General features: G+C 48.2%; 1 protein-coding gene across 4 annotated transcripts in view; it reads right to left on the bottom strand.

The window, feature by feature from the left end:
• LOC142578589 (BBSome complex member BBS7-like) overlaps nucleotides 1-23,744 on the bottom strand; it is a 136,939-nt gene that overhangs the window by 36,256 nt on the left and 76,939 nt on the right. For 3 of the 4 annotated variants that reach the window (XM_075687980.1, XM_075687981.1, XM_075687982.1), the window contains exon 14: nucleotides 18,329-18,537. The exons of the other annotated variant lie outside the window; for it this stretch is intronic. In XM_075687980.1, coding sequence (XP_075544095.1) covers nucleotides 18,329-18,537 — 209 coding nt within the window. The remainder of the gene's footprint in view (nucleotides 1-18,328; nucleotides 18,538-23,744) is intronic. 4 annotated transcript variants of the gene reach the window in all.

The following is a 23,744-nucleotide window of genomic DNA, read 5'->3' as shown; positions in this document are numbered from 1 at the left end:
CAGATTTGCTCATCGCGCCTACGTCAGATGGACTTAATAGGTTGCTAAAAGTCAGCCGGTCGGCTTTGATAGCCGAGCAAAAAAAGGATGGCAGCCTAGAAAACATGCGCTGCAATGTCAACGAAGGTATCGCCAAGAAAAATGCTCGTTTTGTGGAAAGAGGTGGGGTCCTGTACCGGAAGTATCTAGACCGCAGGGGAGTGGAGTTCGATCAGCTGATTGTGCCTCAGTGCTACCGTCAGGATCTGTTGCGCTTGTCGCATGGAGGTTCGTGGTCCGGGCACCTAGGAGCTAAGAAGACTAAGGACTGTCTCTTGCAAGAGTACTATTGGCCAGGGTGTTTGCGTGACGCAGACCACTTTGGTGAGGACATGCGACACCTGTCAGCGGGTGGGCAAACCATGGGACAAATCGAGGGCGCCGTTGAAGTTGGTACCTATCGTTACGGAGCCTTTTAGACGGCTCGTTATTGATACAGTGGGACCTCTGCCGGTAACAGCCACGGGGTACAGACACATTTTGACTGTGATCTGCCCAGCGACAAAGTTCCCTGAAGCAGTGCCGCTTAAAGAACTCAGCTCAGTTGAGATAGTCAATGCACTACTGTCCATATTTGCGCGAGTTGGTTTTCCTGCGGAAATCCAGTCAGATCAGGGCACAGTGTTTACTAGCGTTTTGACGACAGCCTTTCTCGAAAGGTGCGGGGTAAAGCTGTTACACAGCTCAGTGTACCACCCACAGTCGAATTCAGTTGAGAAGCTCCACTCCGTCATGAAGCGCGTGTTGAGAGCATTGTGTTTTGAACAACAAACTGACTGGGAGCTGTGTCTGCCTGGGGTGATGTTTGCATTAAGGACCGCGCCGCATGCGGCTACGGGGTTTTCGCCAGCTGAGCTGGTGTACGGTCGCTCGCTGCGGTCTCCGCTTCGCATGGTTCGAGAATCGTGGGAAGGCAGGGGCGACGACCCAGTCGTGGTGGAGTACGTGCTTAGGCTCCTCGAACGCTTAAGAAGGGCACAGGAGTTGTCAGGTGAAGCAATGGCAAAGGCCCAGCAGAGGGCCAAGGTTTATTATGATCGGATAGCCAGCGCCCGTCGTTTTGAGGTGGGCGATGAGGTCATGATATTGCTCACATCGCTAAAAAACAAACTCGACGTGCAGTGGGAGGGCCCAGCACGGATTGTTCAAAAACTGTCGGACGTCAACTACGTGGTGAGTCTGCCAGGAAAACGGAAAGCACAGCAAGTTTACCACTGTAATCTGCTCAAACCCTATAGACAACGGGAAGCAGTGGTGTGTATGATGGTAAACGTTCCCGAAGAGCTTCCGGTCGAGCTTCCAGGACTAGGCTCAGTGACGAACAGGGAAGACACCGATCAAGTCATTAGTGACTTAATCAGTAAAGCACCGCTGTCGCCTGAGCAGAAAACCGAACTACACGAGCTCTTACAAGAGTTTCAAGGTCAGTTCTCTGAGAGGCCTGGTAGGACTTTTGTCCTTACTCATGACATAGAACTTACCTCCCCAGAGCCAGTACGATCCAAGGCGTACCGGGTGTCGCCCCGCCAGCGCGATATTATGGAGGCTGAGGTAAAGAAAATGCTACAGCTCGGTGTTATTGAGGCGGGTGAGAGTGATTATACCTCCCCTTTGATTTTAGTTGAGGTACCGGGCAAGGAACCTCGTCCTTGCGTCGACTACCGCAGGCTTAATTCCATCACTAAGGATCAAATTTATCCGATCCCTAACATCGAGGAGCGCCTTGAGAAAGTTAGTAGCGCCCAGTTTATTTCCACCCTAGATCTTGTCAGGGGTTATTGGCAGGTTCAACTTACAGAAGAGGCTAGTAGGTATGCGGCGTTCATTTCACCAATGGGAACATTCCGTCCGAAAGTGTTGAGTTTTGGTTTGAAGAACGCGCCATACTGCTTTTCAAGCCTCATGGACAAAGTGTTGCGGGGAGAGGAAGAATTCGCTTTACCGTATTTAGACGACGTAGCGATATTCTCCACATCCTGGTCTGAGCATATGGCACACTTGCGGGCAGTGCTAACCCGCCTGCGCGAAGCGGGCTTGACAGTCAAGGCTCCCAAGTGCCAGTTAGCACAGGCCGAGGTTGTCTACCTCGGTCAAGTGATTGGACGGGGTCGTCGCCGCCCCTCTGAAATAAAGGCGGCCGCTGTGCGAGACTTCCCGCAACCGCGCACAAAGACCGATATTCGGTCGTTCTTAGGTGTCGCCGGCAACTGTCAGAGGTACATCCCCAGGTACTCTGATATCGCGGCTCCCCTGACGGATGCTCTAAGAAAAACAGAGCCCCAAACAGTCGTCTGGGACGAGACAAGAGAAAGAGCTTTTAGCGCCCTAAAGAGCGCCCTAACAAGCCAGCCTGTGCTACGATCGCCAGACTACACAAAAGGGTTCGTTGTTCAGTGCGATGCTAGTGAGCGAGGAATGGGCGTTGTACACTGCCAACGGGAAAATGGAGAAGTGGAACACCCCGTCCTGTATGCTAGTCGTAAGCTGACCAGTCGTGAGCAGGCGTACAGCGCCACCGAGAAAGAGTGTGCGTGTCTCGTATGGGCCGTTCAGAAATTGTCATGCTACCTAGCCGGCTCGAGGTTTATCATTGAGACGGATCACTGCCCTCTCCAATGGCTGCAGACCATCTCTCTCAAAAATGGCCGCCTCCTGCGCTGGAGCCTCGCTTTGCAACAATATTCCTTTGAGGTGCGTTACAAAAAGAGGAGTCTCAACGGTAACGCCAATGGCTTAAGTCGAGGCCCCTAACGTAGGAATCAGCCTCAAAGTTATTTGTTACTGATGTTTTAGAGCGCAGCTCTTTGGCGTCCGTTCCTGGGTTTCGCGTCGTCGTCGGCGTTGTCGTCGGCGTTGTCGTCGGCGTCGGCCTCGTAACCAGCTCCGCCCCCCTTTCATCCCCCCAGCGCTAGCAGCGACCGACTGATACCGCTGGATGCCGCTGACGCCGCTAGAGAGTCAAGATAACGTGACTGCATAGAACACCGTCGCCGCCATGCAGAAAGAGTATCAGTCAAAGGCATCAGTCAGTCGCTGCTATCTCTTCCCTCCTCCCTTTATCGTGTTGTCCGCTTGCTGCGCGCGCTTCTGCCCCCATCGTTTGCCGCTGGGTGTACACGCCGCCCCCCTCCGCTTCCGCTTACTGCTGGTTGCTCTCGACGGCGGCGATGAGCCTCCGCTTCGGCGGCGCGAACTGCAGGGTCTTCTCGGCGGCGGCGATGAGCTTCTGCTTCAGCCTCGCTTACTGCTGGTTGCTCTCGACGGCGGCAATGAGCCTCCGCTTCGGCGGCGCGAACGGCAGGGTCTTCTCGGCGGCGGCGCTTAGCCTCTGCTTCCCCCACGGCTGTGACAACCTCGCGAGGCACTTGTATACATCTCGTCTTTGAGAATCAAGCATTGGTGTACCAAGTCGAACATATATCAGTCTATTTCTCCGACCACAAAGCTTCCTTCATGACTGTCAAGAACTGTTAGTGGAGTCTTTGTTAAAGGAATAAGTGTGAAAAATAAAAAAAAAATTCTGTGATAGCGCATACATGTGTTGCTCGATTTCTTTGCCTCAATCTATCCAAAAGGTGAAACAGCTTATTTGCTGCGCTCAAATTTCGCATTAGGAAGTAACGTAATCGTCGGTAATATTTTTCTTCCTGAGGCAGGATTTTTAACATATTGCTTTTGTTTAGTGTTTCAAAGTCATGACGTGCTTTCTAGTGCAATTTTCCAATTTGTGGACGCGTTCTGAGTGCTGCTAGACTACTGTAAGGAACTAGGCAGTAGTATAAAAGGGGAAAGAGCCTGGCATGGCTTAGTGAGGATTGTGTCGTGCTTGCTGATTGAGCGGTTGAGTTTCGGCGTAGTTCTAACGCTTGTTGGGAACGAGAACAAAAATGGCAACTCTCCCGAAGTCACTTTGCAGTGTCCTGTGTGAACCTGAACGTGAGAACGAGGCCTTCTCTGTGCGCTGCGGTCAAGAAACGCCGAGGGACGACCGACTTCGGTTATGAGCATCATCGAGCGACATCCCTCCGGACAGCGGATGCAGTCCCCTGACAATCGGGATCTCCTTCTCCCGGCGGGGCGGTCTGTTACGTTTCGCCTACGACGCGCGGTATAGCCGGCGCGGATGCAACGGACGCCGGGGCTTCGTTCAAAGCGGCGGACATTTTGGCCCGTTCAGCGCTGCCGCAACACCTCCCCGCCAAGCGCGTACAGGCATGTTTCAATGCCACGTGTCTTCGTGTGTGTGTGTGTGTGCATGTTAGTGCCCACGCTTGTCAAAGCGCGGCAGCCGGGGAGAGGAGCTCCCCAACTGTGAAGCGAGGAGGTCTGAACGGCACCGGCCCGGCGGATGCGTCACCTTCTAGTCTCAACGTGCCCGAGCGGCGCCGTCACGTGCGCCCCATCCAGAGCCGTTCCTTCTTGCCCTCGACACCGAGAGTATAAAAGCAGCTGACCCTGGACGCCTAGAGAGAGGCTCCGATTTCTTCCGTCGAGTAACGTGCGCTCCCGTCTCTCCACTTCGGTCGACCTGACCGGCCGCTCTTTTGCGATGCTAGAATAAACAAGTTCTGTTAGCAGCCGACTCATGCTTTGCCAGGACTTTCGGATGCTTCCAGTTGTGCCCCAGGCCGCCAGGCCAACGCTTCCCTTGGGGCTTGCGACCCAGATGCAACACTACCCATACTGAAGCCATTATGAAGTTCTCCCAAAATGTCATTAGCCACTGCCTATGCTTGAAGCTTTAATTTGATTGCCTGCATTGGTAGCCTTATATAACCGATGTAACGGTCAATGGTCTATACGAGTGAATTGTTTCTTTCTCCCCCTTACCCTGATAAATTAATTTCATTCTACTTTGTCGCGAACTGCCCTGTATTCGTCTATCTTTTAAAGTTTTCTTCCACTGCTTTCACCAGAGCTTCCGTACTTTTTGGTCCTAGTTCATTCATCAGCCTAACGGGAACCTCGTCTATCCCTGTGGCTGTGCGCTTAGGAATTTTCTCTTCGGCTTTCTTCCAGTTGAAATTTGTCAGCACCAGCTCCTTTTCCACTTGGGTCTCTTTCGTGCCCTTTTTTTCTTCAAATACAACCTCGTCATTGCCTTGGAAAGATTGGGCTGTTATTTTTCGGATGTAATTTATTGCCGCTTCTCCTCCCTTTCTGTTTTCATCTTCGTCTAGGATATGTTGTATTGTTGTTGAATTCCTGCCTAATAATTTTACGTGATTCCAATATATCCTAGCTGCTGCCTTCTTTTTCTCACGTATTTCTGACAACCAGCGTTCACTTTCACCTTTTAATTTTGCTTGCACCAGTATTTGAACCATATACTTTTTCTCCCGGTATATTTACCATTTATTGTGTACTTCATCCTGCGGCAATTGCGCCATCTCTGCCTGCCTGTGCTGTCGGGATGCTTTCTGTCGTTCAGCGATCACTTCTCGTATCTCCCTGTTCCAACAGCTCTTCGGTTTCTTTTTTTTTTCTTTTCAACGAACATGTTGTTTCTCATTCCGTATTTCTGTCGTTATTACACTTAGAAGCTCACTATATTCCCACTCTTTATTTGGCCATTTACCAAGTTCTTCATCGAGTCTAGGGACTATATTTGTTATTTGTTCAGTGTTCAAATTTGGACTGGTTATTTTGCATTCCTTGTTCTCTTTCTTAACTACATATCCCATCTTCAAAATGATGCGTTTGTGGTCGCTCGCTATGCTGCTATACCCTTCCTCATCAATGAACATTTCTCTCAACTTATAATGAATTCCTTCAGTCATAAGACAGTAATCAATAGTTGATTGCCGGTTTCACACTTCCCACGTTATATGCCCTTCAAACTTAGGCCCTCTATTCACGATAACGAGGTTATGTTGCTCACAAAGGTCTAGCATTGACTTCCCGTTGTTGTGGGTATAGCCATCTAAATCCTGTATGTGGGCTCTCATTTAGTCCTAATAGGATAATTTCAGCACCATTCCCGAAACCCTTAATATAAGCGCTTATGCATTCCACTAAATGTTTATTCTTCTTTGTGCAGTTATTTCCGGTCCACAAATATGTAACGCCCAGCCAAGTTTTTATCCAACTCATTGTACCTGATAACCAAAGATGCTCTTGACATTTTGAATTTACTCGTTTCCATTTGGCTCCCTGATGGACGAGCATTCCGACTCCCCCTACCTTTCTCTCCGACTTAGCTCTGTTGCACCCTTCCCAAGCGTAATTATCAATCACTGGCGGCTCTTTCGTGTCTCTAAGGTGCGTTTCTGCAACCGCATACACCCTTATTTGTTCACTATTTAACTGCTCCTCAATATCTGCCCACTTTTCGTTTCTTCTGCCGCCCTGCATATTTATGTAGCCTATTTCATGGCCCGCTCTCTTTCTTGCTTTGCTCCTTTTTCTGTTATCGACGGCGATGCTGTTCTGAGGTTCCCTTAGGGGACTTTCTTCATTCCTGCGTACTCTGTGTCTGTCCTGCTGAGCGCCCGTGGGCCCCCTAAACAAAGCAACAGCGCGACCACCAAGTCGCCAGCCCACTTCTCGTACCAGCCTGTAATGGAAGTGGATACCATTTTGTTTAAAACCACCACATCCTCTCACATTCCTGTTTACTTCGACAGCCTCGAAGCCTTTCTCTCGGTTCATTTTCCATATCGCCTCATTAGCAGCCACTGCTGCTCTTTGTACGTGACTGTCACGTACAGGCACCTCCGGCACAGTGCACACCACGATCTGCACCTGAAGGAATAGCTCGCGCAAGCCGTCCATCCCATTCGCCAAGCGCTGGGCTAGTCCTGTCCCTTTCCTGTTTAGGACGTAATTTGCCCACCTGCTACTATGACAAGGTTGCGCACGTGGGCATTTTCCGCGAGCTTTTATTTTGCTCGCTCCTTGACAGAACCCAGTGTCTGTCCTGTCCCTTTCCTGTTTAGGACGTCATTTGCCCACCTGCTACTATGACAAGGTTGCGCACGTGGGCATTTTCCGCGAGCTTTTCTTTTGCTCGCTCCTTGACACAACCCAGTGTCTGCCCTGGAAATGTCCCTACCGCCACTCTTTTATCGCCGTTTACCCTCTCCACAATTGCTTCTGAGCACCTAGCCAGGTTTGAGTAGCCGGCGCTAATCACCCTTTCACTCACTCTTACCCCTCCCTGCTTCCCTTTGTCTTTTCCGCGTGATTAGGACTTGACAAGGGCCATTGACCCATGCGCTCCTGCTTTTACCGCGTGGCGGCCTCAAGGTAGGTGCCGCTCTTTCCAGCTAACCCTTCACCACGGTTCACTCATTCCACGTACTTTGCTAGCACTCCCTCTCCTTTCACGTCGGGGGACTGCGTTCCATTGTCACGCACATTCTCGCTCTCAATGGCGGCCATGTTCAGGTTTTCCTCGGCTGCTTCAAGTCTTTTTTCAAGTGCCTTCCGTGCATCACGCTCCCTATTTAGCCCATTTTTGAGCTCTTCCACCTGTTTGACAAGCTCTTCCTGGAAAGCCTCGATTTTCTGCAGCCTAGTATCGACATCACAGTGTGTGCCGGTTCACTCCATTCCCTCTCCATTCTCATCCGTCCCTTCATCTGCCTTGAGGGACTCCCCCCCCCCCCCCCCCGAGCACTGCCTGCTTTGCCGGCTTTCTTGCCATGTATTGCACGGCTTTTCCTGATACAAATACTATAATAATGCAGAGCACGTGCCTTTTAGCAAAAACCGATACGCACAGGATCCAAATCCTCAAAATGTCGCAAAGCAACTCTCACCCCTGTATCAAAAGCAATCAATGCCGCGGAGACCCAAGGTATGACACGCTCTCGCACGCGCTCTCAACCACGCGGCTACGCTCTCACATTCCTACCAAAACACACACAGTAAAACCACTAATAGCTATTAGTCTTGGCACCTCCACGCTATCAATGAAAGGCTACAAACACTGAACGTCCCACTCAGCTGCACGTGTTGAAGCACTTGGCGCGAAAGGACGCTCTAACCATCCCGCAATGTCTAATGTACACGAAACATACCCGAGCATACGAAATACGAGACACAAAAAAGAAGAGAAAAATAAAGAAATAGAAAACCACCCAGTTACTATTTAAAGGCAAAAAAAAATCTGCAAATCAAAAACAGAAGCAAGCTCAAAGCATGCACGAAACTTGTGATTTTGTCGGCGCCACGGACCCCCGAAAATCACGTCCATTCGACACAAAATCTCAAGCTTCCTGCCCATTGTCATTCTGTGGAATTACCGTGCAATTCCGTGCAAAAGCTACTTAAAGCTACTGTGCAATTACCGCCACCTACCAGTGGGCGCACTAACTTCCAACGAGACATTCTATCAGAAAGCCGCCAGGTGTCGACATACATCTGCCCAAACCCGAATTTCTTTCGACACGCGGCCAACGCACCCGACATTCTAGGAACTGCATCGCATCCTGGAAAACAACAATTTATGGAGGAGTTCATTACTTGTATTACTTTTAATATTAAAGTTCTGTTAGTATATCCCACCCCAATAAACTGCACAGTGACGAGGTGTTACCCGCCGCGGACGGTGGCTTAGCGCCTATGGCGCAGCGCTGCTAATCACGAGGTGATCACTGGTGAGCATGGTGAATGTTATTACTATTTCATCGAAGCCGCGGCGGGCGCATTTCGATGGGGCCAAATGCAAAAGACGCCTGTGTCCCATGCATAGGAGGCAAATTAAAGACCCCTTATGGTCAAAATGAATTCGGAGTCTCACTACGGCATGTCTCCTAGCCGAATGGTGGTTCTAGCACGCAAAACCACAGAATTCAATTCACTTATGAGGAACGAAGGTTAATAAGGCCGAAGCTATACTCCGACGTAACGCGCACGCTCGCGGCGAGCTCCGCGACCTCACGGTGGCGAGTCTGGCACAGTCGCGAGCGCTCCAGCGGTGCTGCCTTGTGTATAGCTCCGTTCGCATTTTTTTTGCACTGAGCGCCGAGCTGGGCTGGTCGCGCATCCCAGCATTCCTCGCGTGCAGCGGGCAGGGACGCTATTCTGGACGTTGCGCCATTTTCTTCGATGCGTGACGTAGACGCGACGCGAATAAAATGGCGCTGATGGCCCTATCTTGCTTTCGTAACGTGACGCCAGCTTGACTTTTTGCCTAATAAACTGAAATGAAGGCGCTGAACGTTAGGTTCGCGGTAAAGCAAAACAGTTTTCCTCCACAGTAAAAACAAAGCAGCTAGCCCAAAGCGCATGATTATTTCGTCGAAAACGCTTCTCGCTTCGGTCGTCTACTGCGTACAAGCCGTTGTCTGTTTCAATAGCTAGGATGCGTGTCCTCGAAAAATGGAATGAGTCAGTGTATGTTGGCGCCACCGCTCTTTTCTTCCTTGAGACAACATACGCGACCTACTAGTGGTCATGCGCGCACGTTCTCGGCCACGTTATCGCCATCTCGTGAAACGCAAGTGACTCAGCCCGACTCGGCTTGCTGAGGAACGGCCGAATATCACCGATACCACTGCACGCGCCAGAGATATCCACTAGCGCGACGCAAGTGCCGGCGATGCCATCTCTTGTTCACTTCGCTAGTTACTCGCACTTCGCGAGGAAACACACTTCGCCTTGCGTATACTCCTTTTTATATAGTAAAAAGACGCCGTTGTCATAACTTTTCATTGTGCAAAAAGGCATTAATCTTGATTACAATACAGATGCAGCAGTGAAAAGTGGACAACATTGCCGAAAGTTTGCTATGTTCAACCAATATTATTTAGTATAAACGCGTTCTTTTAAAGAAATGATGGCCCCAAACACAAACGCCAACACCAACCGAGAGCGATGCAAATACTATGAACACGCGTTATGAACAAAAAATTTTCGTGGCGCCAAACGATGGGGAAAATGTGGCGATAAGCCGGTTTCACATGGTGCGATTTTCGTCGCACCGTAAGTGCGATTGCCGTCGTTTGCGAAAAAAATCGCAGTCGCAGTGCCGACCCCCCAATATTCCGCTGCGACAAACCGGTTGGTCGCACAGTCGCACCGTCGCTGCGATCGCTGCGATTTTCCGTCGAAATTGCGCAGAGAGCTATCATGGAGCTATTTCGCCGGTTTGATTTGGAAAATGGCGTCTCACACAACGAGTGCCACGGAGGAAGGAAACTAAGGAGAGGCCCTGACGTCACTCTTTGTGAAGCAAAAGTGAAGCCGGAAGTTGGCGTTGCTCATGGCGATGCTCCGCCTTTTGGGCCACCCTCCTCCCTTGTTTACATCTTTCGTGAAACCACGCCGCGCTGCGTGTGGTATCGCGCGCGGAGCGCGCGCGCTCGCGCAACATCCGGCAGAGCACGGTGCAGGTAACACAGCGCAACAAGACACGGTGACTAACGCAAACCCACCCACACAGCGCCTTTGCCACGGCACGAAACCTACCAGAGCAACACGTGTGAGCGCTCAAAACCATAACAACGCCGCCATTGTGGCCCAAAAGGCGTGGCCATACAGCAAAAAAAATAAAAAAGCAGCACAAAAATGAGAACCTACTACGTCATTTCCGCCACACTTTTCTCCCAGCGCGCGGAGGGGGTAGGGCCTCTCCTTAGTTTCCTTCCTCCGTGACGAGTGCAATGCGCGGAGACGTGGATTGCCCAATTCGGTGCGTAAGGGAGAATAAAACAACTTGTACCGCAGATTCCATTCTCCGATTTCTATGCGTCTGTTGACACGCTACACAGCAAATGAAGTGCATTTTCACGTTTGCTTTGTACGCCTTTGCGAGTTGACAGTATTAGGTGTTCGATCCCCATCAGACGACGAGGTCGTCACAATTTTCTTTTGTTGAGTAGCATGCAAAAATCGCGCTTACGGTGCAGCTTGAAATATTTCACCCTCGGCAAGGGCAAATGAGACAGCAAAGTACCCGAAGTTTCGACGTTGTGCTGAACGCGGTACCGTTCAGTTGCATTTTCTTGTCGGTTTTCAAGCGTGAATTTCCCCATGCGTCTTGGAAGGTGCACCTCACCTATTAAATTTGACAGAGCAAAAGTGTAGGCTATGGTAATGAATTTTCTACGATAGCAATAATTCCGTGGCTTCAATAAACAGCGTCGTTAATTTGTTTTCGATACATGCACGTTAAGTTGCAACTCTTCTCTGGAGAATTTTTTTTTCTTGCATATAAACCAATAAACATTGACTGTGTTGCGGACTTTGTATCTTACTGCACCTGTATTAACATTTGCTTCGAAAGGTAATTAAATATACAGCTAGTAAATTAAGTAAATTATTCGCTCGCTATAGTGGCACAGTGACAACGTACCCTCCTGCACCGTCATGTAAAACTCGTGCAACAATGCTAAAAGCAGGCAAACAGCCTGTTCTTGTGGGGATAAAACAGTAGAAAACGACACGTTAAAGAAAAGTAAATCAAAACTGTGCAGTGAAGTCAGTCAGTTGCATCGCTTCCTGTGAAACTTTTAATCGAAGTACAAGCAGTTCTTGCACGTTCACAGCTGATCAAATGTGGAGAAACATTCAAGCCTTATAGGTTACTAATAAGGCTGTGATCACATATATTAGTGTGCAAACCCATATAACGATATCCGCTGTGATTACTCTTTATAAGTAATGAAATAAATACCACGCTACTTGCAAGAACATATCACCTGAGTATTTTAGAACAAATTTCTGCATTTCAACTATACACAATATGTGGTTTATTCAAGAAAGGACCACAAACTGATTTTTTGCAATGATAAACTTATCACAAATTTTACATACAGGCGAGAAAAATATATCTATAGACAAAAATATTGTCAATTTATTCACCTGCCACTGTGGCTATAGCATTCTGCTGCTAACACAAGGCGAGGGGTTGATTTGCCAGCAATGGAAGTCGCCTTTCAGTGTGAGTCATAGGTAAAACAAAGCTCTTGAACTTAGATTTAGTTCATCACCTTTTATTGAAACCATAAACTTCCAAATACTATTGCATAGAGGGGCATGCTTATGCAAAATTCAACACCAATCGAAACCAAAGGGCACAATTGTAAAACAACTATCTTTCGTGATAATTCGATTGTGTAGACATTCATTGCATCAACAGCACTGCACAAGTAAGCATAATCAAGTATAGCAAGTTCTCTGTCAGGAAGCTGGTTCTACAGATGTATAAATATAAGACATGAATGCTCGTACTACGTCGCACCCATAGCACAAACAAGACCTTTTTCAAGACTTCTCCCTTCTCACTGATATGAGTGGGCCATAAACAGCAGAAAATTTATTGCAGGACATTGTGTAATACCGCTTATGAAAGAATAAAGAGAGTGAAGAAGCTTCTAACAGCAGTACCTCATGCTACTCTAATAAGATGAACGATGAGCAAAAACATTTCTGGTGGAGCACTTAAGTTGAACAGTAACTTTTTGAAAGACAGATAATTCCAGGTGAGAGTTGGAGGTACATTTGCCCATCCACACCAACCACACAGGCACACTACATGAAATACTACAGCCTATGGTGTACTACAGTCTATGGGAAAGCTATCTTATACAGAAATCAAGAATGATGCAACACGCCCTCGACAACACTGCAGACTTTCTTTGCCAGTCTGGTCTCTCGCTTTCTGATAAGTCAGCTTGCATCGACGTCGGAAAAAAGACTAGGATCAAGAACTGCTCCAGATTGCACATTTTGCTCCCAGTAGCTGGAGAAACATACCCGCAAGTCAACATACACAAATGCTCAGCTAGTATAAGACCATGAAGGCAGAGCCAGCACGTGGGTGAAACAATTATGCCATGCCTGGACGCAAATTCTACACCTAGTGAAAAGAACAACCTTGAAATCATGGGGGGTGGGCGAGTGGATACTATGGAAAATCGTAGACGCTGTGCTTGTGTCCAAGGTATGGTACGGTATGAATTACCAGCAGCACACAAAAAAGACAACTAATCGAATACAGGCATCGGGTAATAACAGGTCTTTCCGACTTTACCATGCTTGAAGACCTCTATGAGAAAGAGCAAACGAACAAGCACCTAGACAGAGTATAGTTGCAGCCTGCAGCACAAATTCCTTGCCTAAAGAGCTCAGAACCTGGCCCCAAGACACTATGCCAGCTAGCATATGAGATGCAAAGAGGACCTCCTCTCCCTTCAGAAACAACCTCGGGAGCACCTGAACTTGGAACACAACAGGCCCATACCGTGCAATATGGGGGCAAACAATTAGGCCAGGAGACTATATGCAACTGCCAAACACACAGAGGAGGTTGTTAATCATGAAGATGCAAGCAAACATCAGGTACACATAGTACACTGATGTGGCAATAGCAGTGTGACAATACTATGACACTGCATAAAAGTAAACCCCATATAAGTTAGTACCATTCCAGGTCATCCTACACCTAGAAAAAGCTGAACTGAAAGCAATCAAAGTGGCCCTTGTAGTGCGGATTACACCCTGCACAACACCCTGCACACCTGCATGGATTCACCAGAAACTGTCCAGGCCTGCACATCACACGAGATAGTCGGGAAATCAGGACCTGCAAGCACATTGCCAGAAATTAAATTACAGGATACATAGCCATGCATATATTCCAGGACACAAGCGGGCTTGTAAGCCCGGCATAACAACTGAAAACTGGACGAGTTGGTGTGTATTCATCAATAACTAAAGCGCAACAGATAGATAAGAACGAAGCGTTCTGTGTGTTCACTTTGTTCTTGTCCATCGTATTTCTGTTGCACTATAGTTAATGAATTGACGAGAATGCACAGGAGAAGAATCATACTTCTGCCCAAGGGCCCTGATTTCACATCCAAATCCGCGCGCGCGCACACGCGCACGCGCACGCGCACGCGCACACACGCGCACACGCACACGCACACGCACACACACACGCACACACGCACACACGCACACGCACACACGCACACACGCACACACGCACACGCACACACGCACACACGCACACGCACACGCACACACGCACACACGCACACACGCACACACGCGCACACGCACACACGCGCACACGCACACACGCACACACGCACACACGCACACACGCGCACACGCACACACGCACACACGCGCACACGCACACACGCACACACGCACACACGCACACACGCACACACGCACACACGCACACACGCACACACGCACACACGCACACACGCACACACGCACACACGCACACACGCACACACGCACACACGCACACGCGCACGCACACACGCGCACGCACACACGCGCACGCACACACACACGCACACGCGCACACGCACACGCACACGCACACGCGCACACGCACGCAAATGTTGCAAGGGTGCATAGCATGAAGCAGTATCAACAGGATGACACTAGAGATGGCTGAGCACTCAATTTCATCTGAGGTTCATTGTAAAAATGTGGCGAGTTATACAAATTACCAGACAAAAAGAGACGATGAGCAAAACGAGAACAAGGTGAAAGCAGGAGCCAACGTTTTGACAAGTCTTCTTCAAGGTCCACTTGTCGAGACGTTGGCTCCTGCTTTCCCCTTGTTCTCGTTTTGCTCATCGTCTTGAATTGCCATCTCCCGCCTTCCATTTGTTTTCCCCAGAAAAAGAAAGACATCTTTGTAGGCTGGATAAAAATTGGTGCTTTATGCAACCAAACATAAATAAAAATGCTACAGAAAGAAAATACAGAAAAATTCCAAGTGCAGGAAAAAAATCATTACATTTGCGAATCCTGTATGCCAGCACCTTTCAAGAAACACTGTTGTTATTCCAATTGACAGACTGACAGCTTGCTTATGCAAGCACATTCTTCCAGTTCCATGCCATTGGAAAAACAAGGGTTTCTTGGAAGGTAGCCACGTGTGCACTTGGTGATTCCAATATATTTATTTCCTGGACTTGTATATCTATATGTATTTTCTCACTTCCCATCTTTTATGTTTGCTTTCATCAAGCACAAATTTTTGTCAGGTTTTATTGCTGTACTACTTTCTGGTAACCTTTATAGATCACTGCATTTTCATAATAAACCTTTTAATTAGAAGTTAGCGTACCCTGTTCTTACCGCTTCACACTATACATTCCTGCTACATTGGCCAAGTAAAAGATATTATAAGGTACAGAGCAGTATCATCAGGGTCATTAAAGTGACTTGTTGCAGTCTAAAAAAATAAAGAATAGCCTGGCTGCAAACGGCAATAGAGAAAACATAGGACGAATAAGAAAACCGAGAGGATACAACATACAAAAGTTTAATGTACACGCCGAGTAAATGCTGGCTGCCAAGCAATAAACCAAACATGCACAAAAAGGAGAAGCAAAACTTAATGTGGGTTTCCTGACAGGAAATGTATCTATTTCTAACGGAGCCCATGCTGACAAGATTCTCCCAGCATTTTTAGATCTACCGCTTCCATAATTTCTTTAGGCAGCCTGCACAGAATGCTAGCTCCTTCCTCTACAATGCACGCTCAGATATCGAGAGTGCATTCTAGAAGAAGAAACTAGCATTCTGTGGAGATCGGCTGCCTAGAGAAATTATGTAAGCTATAGATGCAAAGACACTAGGAGAATCTTGTCAGCATGGCTGCGTTTTTTGTTGGGATCTGTATGGACACACATCAGTTTTTGCTTCTGCTTTTTGTGTAACTTCGATTTATTGCTTGTCAGCCAGCACTTACTGGGCATATTCAATAAACTATAATTTGTTAGTACGCCTCATGATCGTCTCGGTCTCTAGCAGAAAGGTGTTCATTCTTTTTACAGTGAAGCTGTATATGCCTAGGCAAAACACTCATGGTCCGATCCCAAAAACCCTAGCGTAGGGGTATGAGCCATTGTTTAGGGGGTTGTGAGCCATTGCATTCGCCTTGCATTATGGACGGATTAATTTCTTGTTGGGTAGACATAGTAATGCTTAACGCCTAAAATTCCTTAAAACGTTAATCGATTCTGCTCGCTCTCCTCTCTAAATCACTACTTGACTTTTTCCAAACCATTATCGATGCACGAGGAGTCACCATGCTCTAGATATCTCAACGTTTCTTGCTCTCACTGATTCCTTTAAACACAGTTCTTTTTTTTCCTTTGAACATTCATCGTGATATAGCCCTCCTTGTTTCATAAGTACGTGCACGAATCGAGTTTATTACCGATAACATTGCAAGCCTCTTCATTCCTATCACGAAGATTACATAATCATGTTTCCTTCACGTGCAATATGGCAAAATAGACACCCCTAACTCGTGTGTGCTACCACGCGTTATCCGCTTGTGGAATGACCTTCCCGATATCACGGTAGCTGAACGTAACAAAGAAAAATTTCGTCACCAGCTTAACACCCATTTTATTAATTACCGATTTACATGCATTTTATTTCTCGCCATGTTTCTGTGCGTTATAACAGAACTTTCAGTGATTACAGTGATTCTCGTGCTTGGTAATACTATCGTACACTTTTTTTGTGTGCAATCTTTAACAGTGTTCTTTTTTTATTATTTCTATAACTTTATGCTGTTTAGAATTGATACATTTTGTGAAGCACCGCTTACCCAATGCCCTTTTCGGGCCTGTAAGATATATTGAATAAATAAATAAATAAATAAATAAATAATCAATTACGGATTGCCTATTTCCTACTTCCAATGTGATCTGGCCATGACACTTAGGTCCCATATTTACAATAGCGAGGTTAAGTTGCTCGTAGCGATCTAGTATAAACTTCCCGCAGTTATCGGTATTACGGTTTAGATCCTGCATTCATGTCACCTAACAGGATAATTTCGGCATCACTCCCGAAACCCCTATTATCAGCATTTAGGCATTTCACTAAATCTTGATTCCTTGCATTTTTTACCGTCCCTAAATATGTTACGCCCAGGGAAGTTTTCTTTCCCCTCATAAACCAAACATGTTAACACTTTGAATTCACTCTTTCTCATTTGGCTCCATTATGTGTCAGCATTCCGACTTACTCGGAAACAAAGGGAGGGCAAGTCCTGTTGCACCCTTCTCAAATATAACTATAAATCGTTGGTGCCTATCTTAAGTCTCTAAGGTGCGTTCTTGTAACCGCATACACACCTGTTTGTTCTCTATTTAACTGCTCGATCCTCAATTTCTAACCACTTTATCTTTCATCTGCCGCCATGCATGTATATGTAGCCAATTTCACGGCGAGCTTTCTTATTTCTTCTTTTCCGCCTTTTTGTGTGATTGACGGCGATGCTAGTCTGAGGTACTCCTAGGGGACCTTCTTCTGCATAATAAAAAAAAATTATGTTTTCTCGTATATTCAAATTATAATCCTACGCTATCATGTGTGTGGGTTTGTGTGAATCGTACTTTATGATTTTATTGCGATAGCCATTATGTGAAAATAAAGACGCATTTCTGCCGTCGCCGTGAGGTTCCGCACAAAGTCTAAGGGCGCCGTATGCTCTACGTGCGAGTGAAAGCGTGCGAGGTTGAGCCAGCGAACCTCCCGCGTGCGAGCGCGGATAGTGCGCCCTCTCCTGTCGCGCAAGAGGCATGGTGTGAGGCGCGGGTGGCGGGGCGTTCTTCTGCGATCTGCGATTTCTGCAGGGTGCGCGTAGTGCCGGTAGCTTCATATGCGCTATGCTATCGACGTTCGTTTGCGTTGGAGCGAGAGAGACATCAAGGTCAATTAGATTGCTTCTCGTGCCGCGATTCCTCACTCCAATATTTTAAGAGAGAGTTTCCGCGCTCATCGAGCCAAATGTATTCATGTTTACTAGTGCGCGCCTGACACCGTGCTTGTTAATTTAGTCAAAACACGTTGGCGGGTTAGTCGGTTTGAATCCACGATAGAATGTGTAAGCGCGACTGAACGAGTTCTTGAAAAAAAAACGACACACAAAGACAGCGCTGTCTCTGTGTCTGTTTCTTTCTAAGTCATTGTTCAGTCGCGCTCACATATTATATCATTGTTAATTTAGTCAGTAAGCGAATCTTTAGGTGTTTACACGGCCGATAAATCTACTATCCATACTTCGTATTGCTATCTACTAATTCGCTATCGCAATCGGCGCTTCGCCTTTCGGGCAGAGCCATGACTTTTTTTTAAGCATTTTACTTTGAGAAATTAGTTAGTTCAGCAACGTCTCTGCGCCACGCAGAGGGCTCGCATGGTTCGTAATGCGTGGTTAGGAACGATTTTTCACTCACAAGACGGTCGGCGCCGGACGCCGACACCGGATTTTTTTGCGACACGGGGCCCTTATCGCTGTCGCCTTAATATAACGTGGAAGTCAACAGAACTGAATGGGCACCTGTCCTGGTCATCGACGGAGTGCGCTCGCCGGTGCAGCGAGAGTGGCCGTATCTGGTACTGGCGCAGTTGGCAGCACTTTGGCTGCAACTGCGGAATGACGTAGGCACGCAAAACGCCCTGCTGCCCTTCGATGGTGCGAATCTTGACCTCGAGCCTCGATGTGTTCGCCTGGCACCGGAACGTGGCGAGCAGGTAGTTGCCACTTGTCTGCACATGACAGAGAGAGTTTCACTGAAGCCATCCTCTCCAAACGCTAAACTTTCCCTCTGGAAACCGTCATTGCTCCGTAAGACAGGAAAGGGTTTAAAACTGAAACGGCTGTCAAGAAGCATCATCTATCTACGCATGCATACTGACAGCGACAGCTTTGCAAGCGATTACGTATCCTGTTCAAAACCGTTGACATTTGCTTTTTACATGATGCATCCGTTCACAAAAGCCCTGTCGAAGCGTGTTTAGCGTGTTGACTTTAAAGCGACACTAAAGGCAAATACTAAGTCAAGCTAAAGTGATAGATTAGTGCTCTAGAATCTCTAAAGCGTCAATATCATCGCTAACAGAACCTTAATAATGAAGAAATTGAGGTAAATGGAGGACATGATTAGGGACTCCCCTGGGACATTCAAGCACTTGCCCGATGACGAAAGTACTCCTCAGATAAATTCTGTCGCTAGTACTCAACAACTTGTTGCAAAAGGCATCCTCGTATTGAATTATAACATGAAAGAAAATGCTACTTGTCCACTTCTTTCATTTTCAGAAAAAAAAAAAACGCATTGACATTACCGTTGACAACGACGCAGGCGGACGAAAGGTTTTGTTTTCGCTCGACTCTGCGCCGCCTGCGCCTTCGTGTTTCAGTACTTTCCTGATCGCATAATCTTGCGCTGATGTTAGTGGCTCGCGAAACTCGCACAAACTACAAGTAGCACGAGAATTCATCTTCCATGTGATGTCGCGGGATGCCCGAGCGGTCTACTCCACTTCATCAAAAAGCAGCTGCAGCGGCGAATCCGCCACTCTGTCTTGGCTCGGTACCGCTGTCTGTCGGGCCCAGTTTTACTCACCGACGGCAGCATAGGGTGGTGATGGCGTATACAACGTCACCATTCCCCCCGTTGGGTGGCGGGAGATTTGAATTTCGGAAAAGGTATCCGGACCCTTCAGATGCAACTTTGTTGTTAACGAAGTCTTCTTGGCACGAAACAAGCGTTACGAGGTTTCTGGAATGGTATTTAAACATTCGACGTCGACTTAGTATTTGCCTTTAGTGTTAAGTCTTACCTTGCACTGCCCTGAACCTCAGTCGCACTTATTTTCATAGGAGTCACTACCGTGCCCTGCATCTAGCCAAGACGTTTACTTAGCTGTACTGAGAGCCATATTAAATGGAGTGTCTTAAATATAGCGAATGTAAATATATTTAATATGGCGCACGGCAGGCTTTTGTGCAAACGCTGCAAATTATCAGATCTAGAGTATCTATGCACAGAGAAGGAAGGTGAGTTGTTCAAATAGCGTACTAGCGGTTTTCTTTGGATTTAGCGTTAACAGTTTTGCATGGCTTCCTAGCTGGTGTGATAAAATGGAAGAAAACGGGCACGCTCATGGGATTGAACTCACCACTGCATTTCAAAGGAAATACTTGACAATGTTGCAACCTACAAGAGCCGGCAATTTCATGACGACTGCCTATTCCGCCTGTATGCGCCGCACGTTATTCGAGAGCTTCATACTCGAAGACGCAAGTGAATTCGTACCCAAAAATCTAATCTCTACTCGTATTTTTCGGCAGGACCCAAGCAGATCACGTACTGAGGCGGAACGCAAGCCTTTTGTATTCCTTTATGTATAGTTTCTATGGTTGACTATGATGACTTCGACATATCTTGCTTCCATATCCTGTGAGTTTAATGATGTAAATGGCTACAAAAGTAAGCAACGCTGCAGTCCTACCTGGAAAGCTTAATAGACGCTGCACGGAAGACTCCCTTTTCGTAGGGGAAACGTTGTACAGTTTTGCCGCAGAAGCGTTTCAGAGCCACGTTCCTGTGGCAAGCGTAGGCGTTCCTGGCTTAATTGAGCGAACGCGGCACGCAACCGGGGGATGAAAAAAGCGGCGAGAGAGATGAGGCGCCAGGTGGAAAGGGGAAGAGGGTATGGCTAAAGTGTGAGAAGAAAAAACGTAGTGCAGTCAGGGTGGACTACGAGATGGCGCCAGATTAGCGTGCGTCGTCTGGGAGGTTTGTCGCCGACGGCTTCTTTGAGTTGCGCCGACGCTAGGCCCCGCACACTCTCCAGATCAACAAATGGCCACAGAGGACGAAAAAATCGACCGCGCGCCTACGCTAATAAAACGAGCATAGTAGAAGCACTCAAGGGATGCCCGCGTTAGTTTCAATATTTCCCGCTAGAGGCTCCGCAATAAGCGCAATTTCATCTTATAAACTTTCTTCCACAATCGCCGAAGCATTTTTATTACATAAAGAAGAGTACAAAATTATCATTGCTAATTGTATATTGTACTTTTTATTAGCAAGCTTATTGTTTTTATCATTATAAACGCAAATAGCGGTCAGCATCATCGATCTTCCACGTGACCTCTGGTCTGGGTTTAATATTTCTACGGGTATTTTCGAGTGCACGGCTGGACGGATTCATTCGTTCATACACTTAGACTGGTTTCTTCTTTGTTGCTGAAACTAGTTTATCGCGCTTCGATGTCTCGCGTTTTTTAATTAGTCCGGCAACTGACTCGATGGATTCCGACAGGGTCATTCTGGACTCGCTCTTGGCTTTCGCCAAGGACGCGCAGCTTCTAGGCTTTGAATATGCCTCCCCCCTCCTCTTCCTATTCCCCAGTATAGGCCTTCGCGCCATCCCTTAATAAATAAATTTTGTCATCACCATCAACTTTGGGTGAAGTGACGTATTTGCAAGCGGACATGTCACCCAGAGAGAGAGAGCCGGGCCTGGTCAAGGGTCGCCAGTTGGCTTCCCGATTCCACTTCCGCGAGTCGCGCCTCCCACGACCAGTTATGTAGAGTGTTGTCTAGCAGCCGCGAGGTGGCAGCCGCCGGACGTAACGAGCACTGGAATGTTATGTGTTCCAATGTCGGTGTTCCTTCGCACCACGGGCATGTGTTGCTGTATTTGTCTGGTTACATTTTGTGTAGCCTGTATAAATGTGGGGAAGTGTTTGTTTGCAGGCGACGCCAGTCCCGTGCTTGCCTTCTGTCTACGTCTGGGTGAGGAAGGGCTTTGGTTCGCCTACTTAGCCGTTGTAATTCGAGGATTTCTCTTGGCGCACCGGGTGTCGAGGTGTTCTCTCGGGCGCTGTGGCCCGCGGCTCGGCCTGTCATCCCTCGAGCCAAGCGGTCCGCCCGTTGGTGCCCCGCTATCCCTGTGTGCGCCGGGCACCAGGTTACGCAATGATCCAGGGTGAGTTCCGTTCCTAGGATGCGGAAGACGCAGCCCGGTAAAGCCCCCCCAAGGAAGAGGCGGCAGGTGTCCTGCGAGTCTGTCAGCACGTAGGCCGATTGGCCTTTAGCTTCCGCGGCGCGTATGGCCAGGGCTATGGCCACAGCTTCGGCCGTTGCAACCGATTTCGTGTGTATGGATGCTGCTGCGGTTGTTCGGCCTTGGCTAGTGACGACTGCTGCAAATGTATTGAGGGTGCCTGTATTCCTCTGATACGAATTCGCGTCTGTAAAGTCATCGCTTCGTCTGGATCGCTTCGCCGCCTTAGTAAGGTGGCTGCCCACGCGCGTCTCCGTGCCGCATGATGGACTGGGTGCATGTGACGGGGGATTGGCGCCACGTGGATCCGCTCTCGGATTTCAGATGGCAGTGGTATTGTTTCGTCGCCGCAATATTGTGGTGCCAATGGATAGTGAAGTCTTTGTAAAACCGAGCGTCCCTGAGGTGTCGTGTTTAGCCGTTGACGCTGCGCCATTAGTGTGGCTGCTGCATATTCCTCGAAAGTGTTCATTCCCAATTCGTTCAGTCGGATCGTGCTTGTGCTTTCAGGCAGGCCGAGTGCTGCTTTACAGGCGATTCTTATGAGCATATCCGCATGTTCGATGTCGTTACGCCGCGTTGTTTGGAAAGGCAGGGCATACGTTAGACGACTAATGACGAAGGCGTTTACTAGTTGCAAGGTGTCTGCTTCGGTCATGCCTTCTCTGCTGCGTGCGACTCTGCTAATAAGCCCGGTTACGCTCCGAACATTGCGTCTGAGATTGGAGAGCGCTATGCTAACGCCGCCCGTTTCTTGAATGCACGTTCCCACTACGCGCAGGTGGGCTGCCCTCTTGATGGGCTCTCCCTCCAAGGTGAGCTGCAGATCAGGAGCCCTGGTCGCTTGGGTATGTCTAGGCCTAATATGAATGCACTCCGATTTCGCTGGAGCGCACCTCGTGCCTGCTCGCCTCATATAGCTTTCAATGGTGTTGATGGCCTGTTGAAGCGTGTGCTGTCGGTTTCCGTAGGACCCTTTGCAGGCCCAGAGGGTAATGTCGTCTGCATACATGGGGCAGCCAAGGTCCCGGTTCTTCTGTAAGTCCAGGGCCATTCTACGTAAGCCGATGTTAAACAGAAGTGGTGACAATATGGATCCTTGAGGGGTGCCCTTATCTGGTAGGCGATACAGGGCAGAACGTGCTGAACCCAGTCCTATTTTCGCGGAGCGGCTGCTCAGGAAGTCTTGAACGTAATGAAATACTCTTTCTCCACACCCGACATCTCGTAGTCCGTCTAATATTGTAGTGTGTGATATGTTATCAAATGCCTTATGGACGTCGAGTGCTAGCAGGATTATGTCCATACTGCCCGGAGGAAGATCGAGCACCTCATCTCTTAATAGAAGAAAGACGTCCTGTGCACAGATTCCTCTGCAGAAACCGAACATGGATTCAGGGAAGAGTGAGTTTCGTTCGATGTGGGCTTCGAGTCGGGATAGAATTACTCGTTCAAAGAGCTTGCCCATGCAAGACGTGAGCGATATGGGCCTGAGATGGTTGAGCTCGCGCGGCTTGCCCGGTTTTGGTATAAGCACGATGTCTGCCTCCTTCCATTCTCGCGGTAGACTTCCGTCCGGTCGCCAGATCTGTTCGTTGAAGAAGTCGACTAAGTGCTGTAGGGCTACGTCACTAAGGTTGCGCTGCATTGCGTTGATGATTTGGTCGGGTCCAGGAGCCGGGTTCTTTTTGAAGGTTTGTGCCGCGGCGTAGAGCTCTGAGAAGGTGATGGGGGCGTCCAAGCTCGAGTTATCCTGTCCTTGGTATTCTCTCATAACGCGTGAAGATGTCTGGGCAGCGCCGGTGTAGGTGCGTTTTAGGTGCTCGAGTAGTTCTAGTTCTGAGCCCTTGTATTCTCCTAAGAGCCGTCGCATGACGTTAGACGTCTCGGTGCGC

The sequence above is a fragment of the Dermacentor variabilis genome, chromosome 4 (assembly GCF_050947875.1).
Source record: "Dermacentor variabilis isolate Ectoservices chromosome 4, ASM5094787v1, whole genome shotgun sequence".
NCBI classification, from domain to species: Eukaryota; Metazoa; Arthropoda; class Arachnida; order Ixodida; family Ixodidae; genus Dermacentor; species Dermacentor variabilis.
Note: the sequence above shows the minus strand (reverse complement) of the source record. Positions and strands in the feature narration are given on the sequence as shown.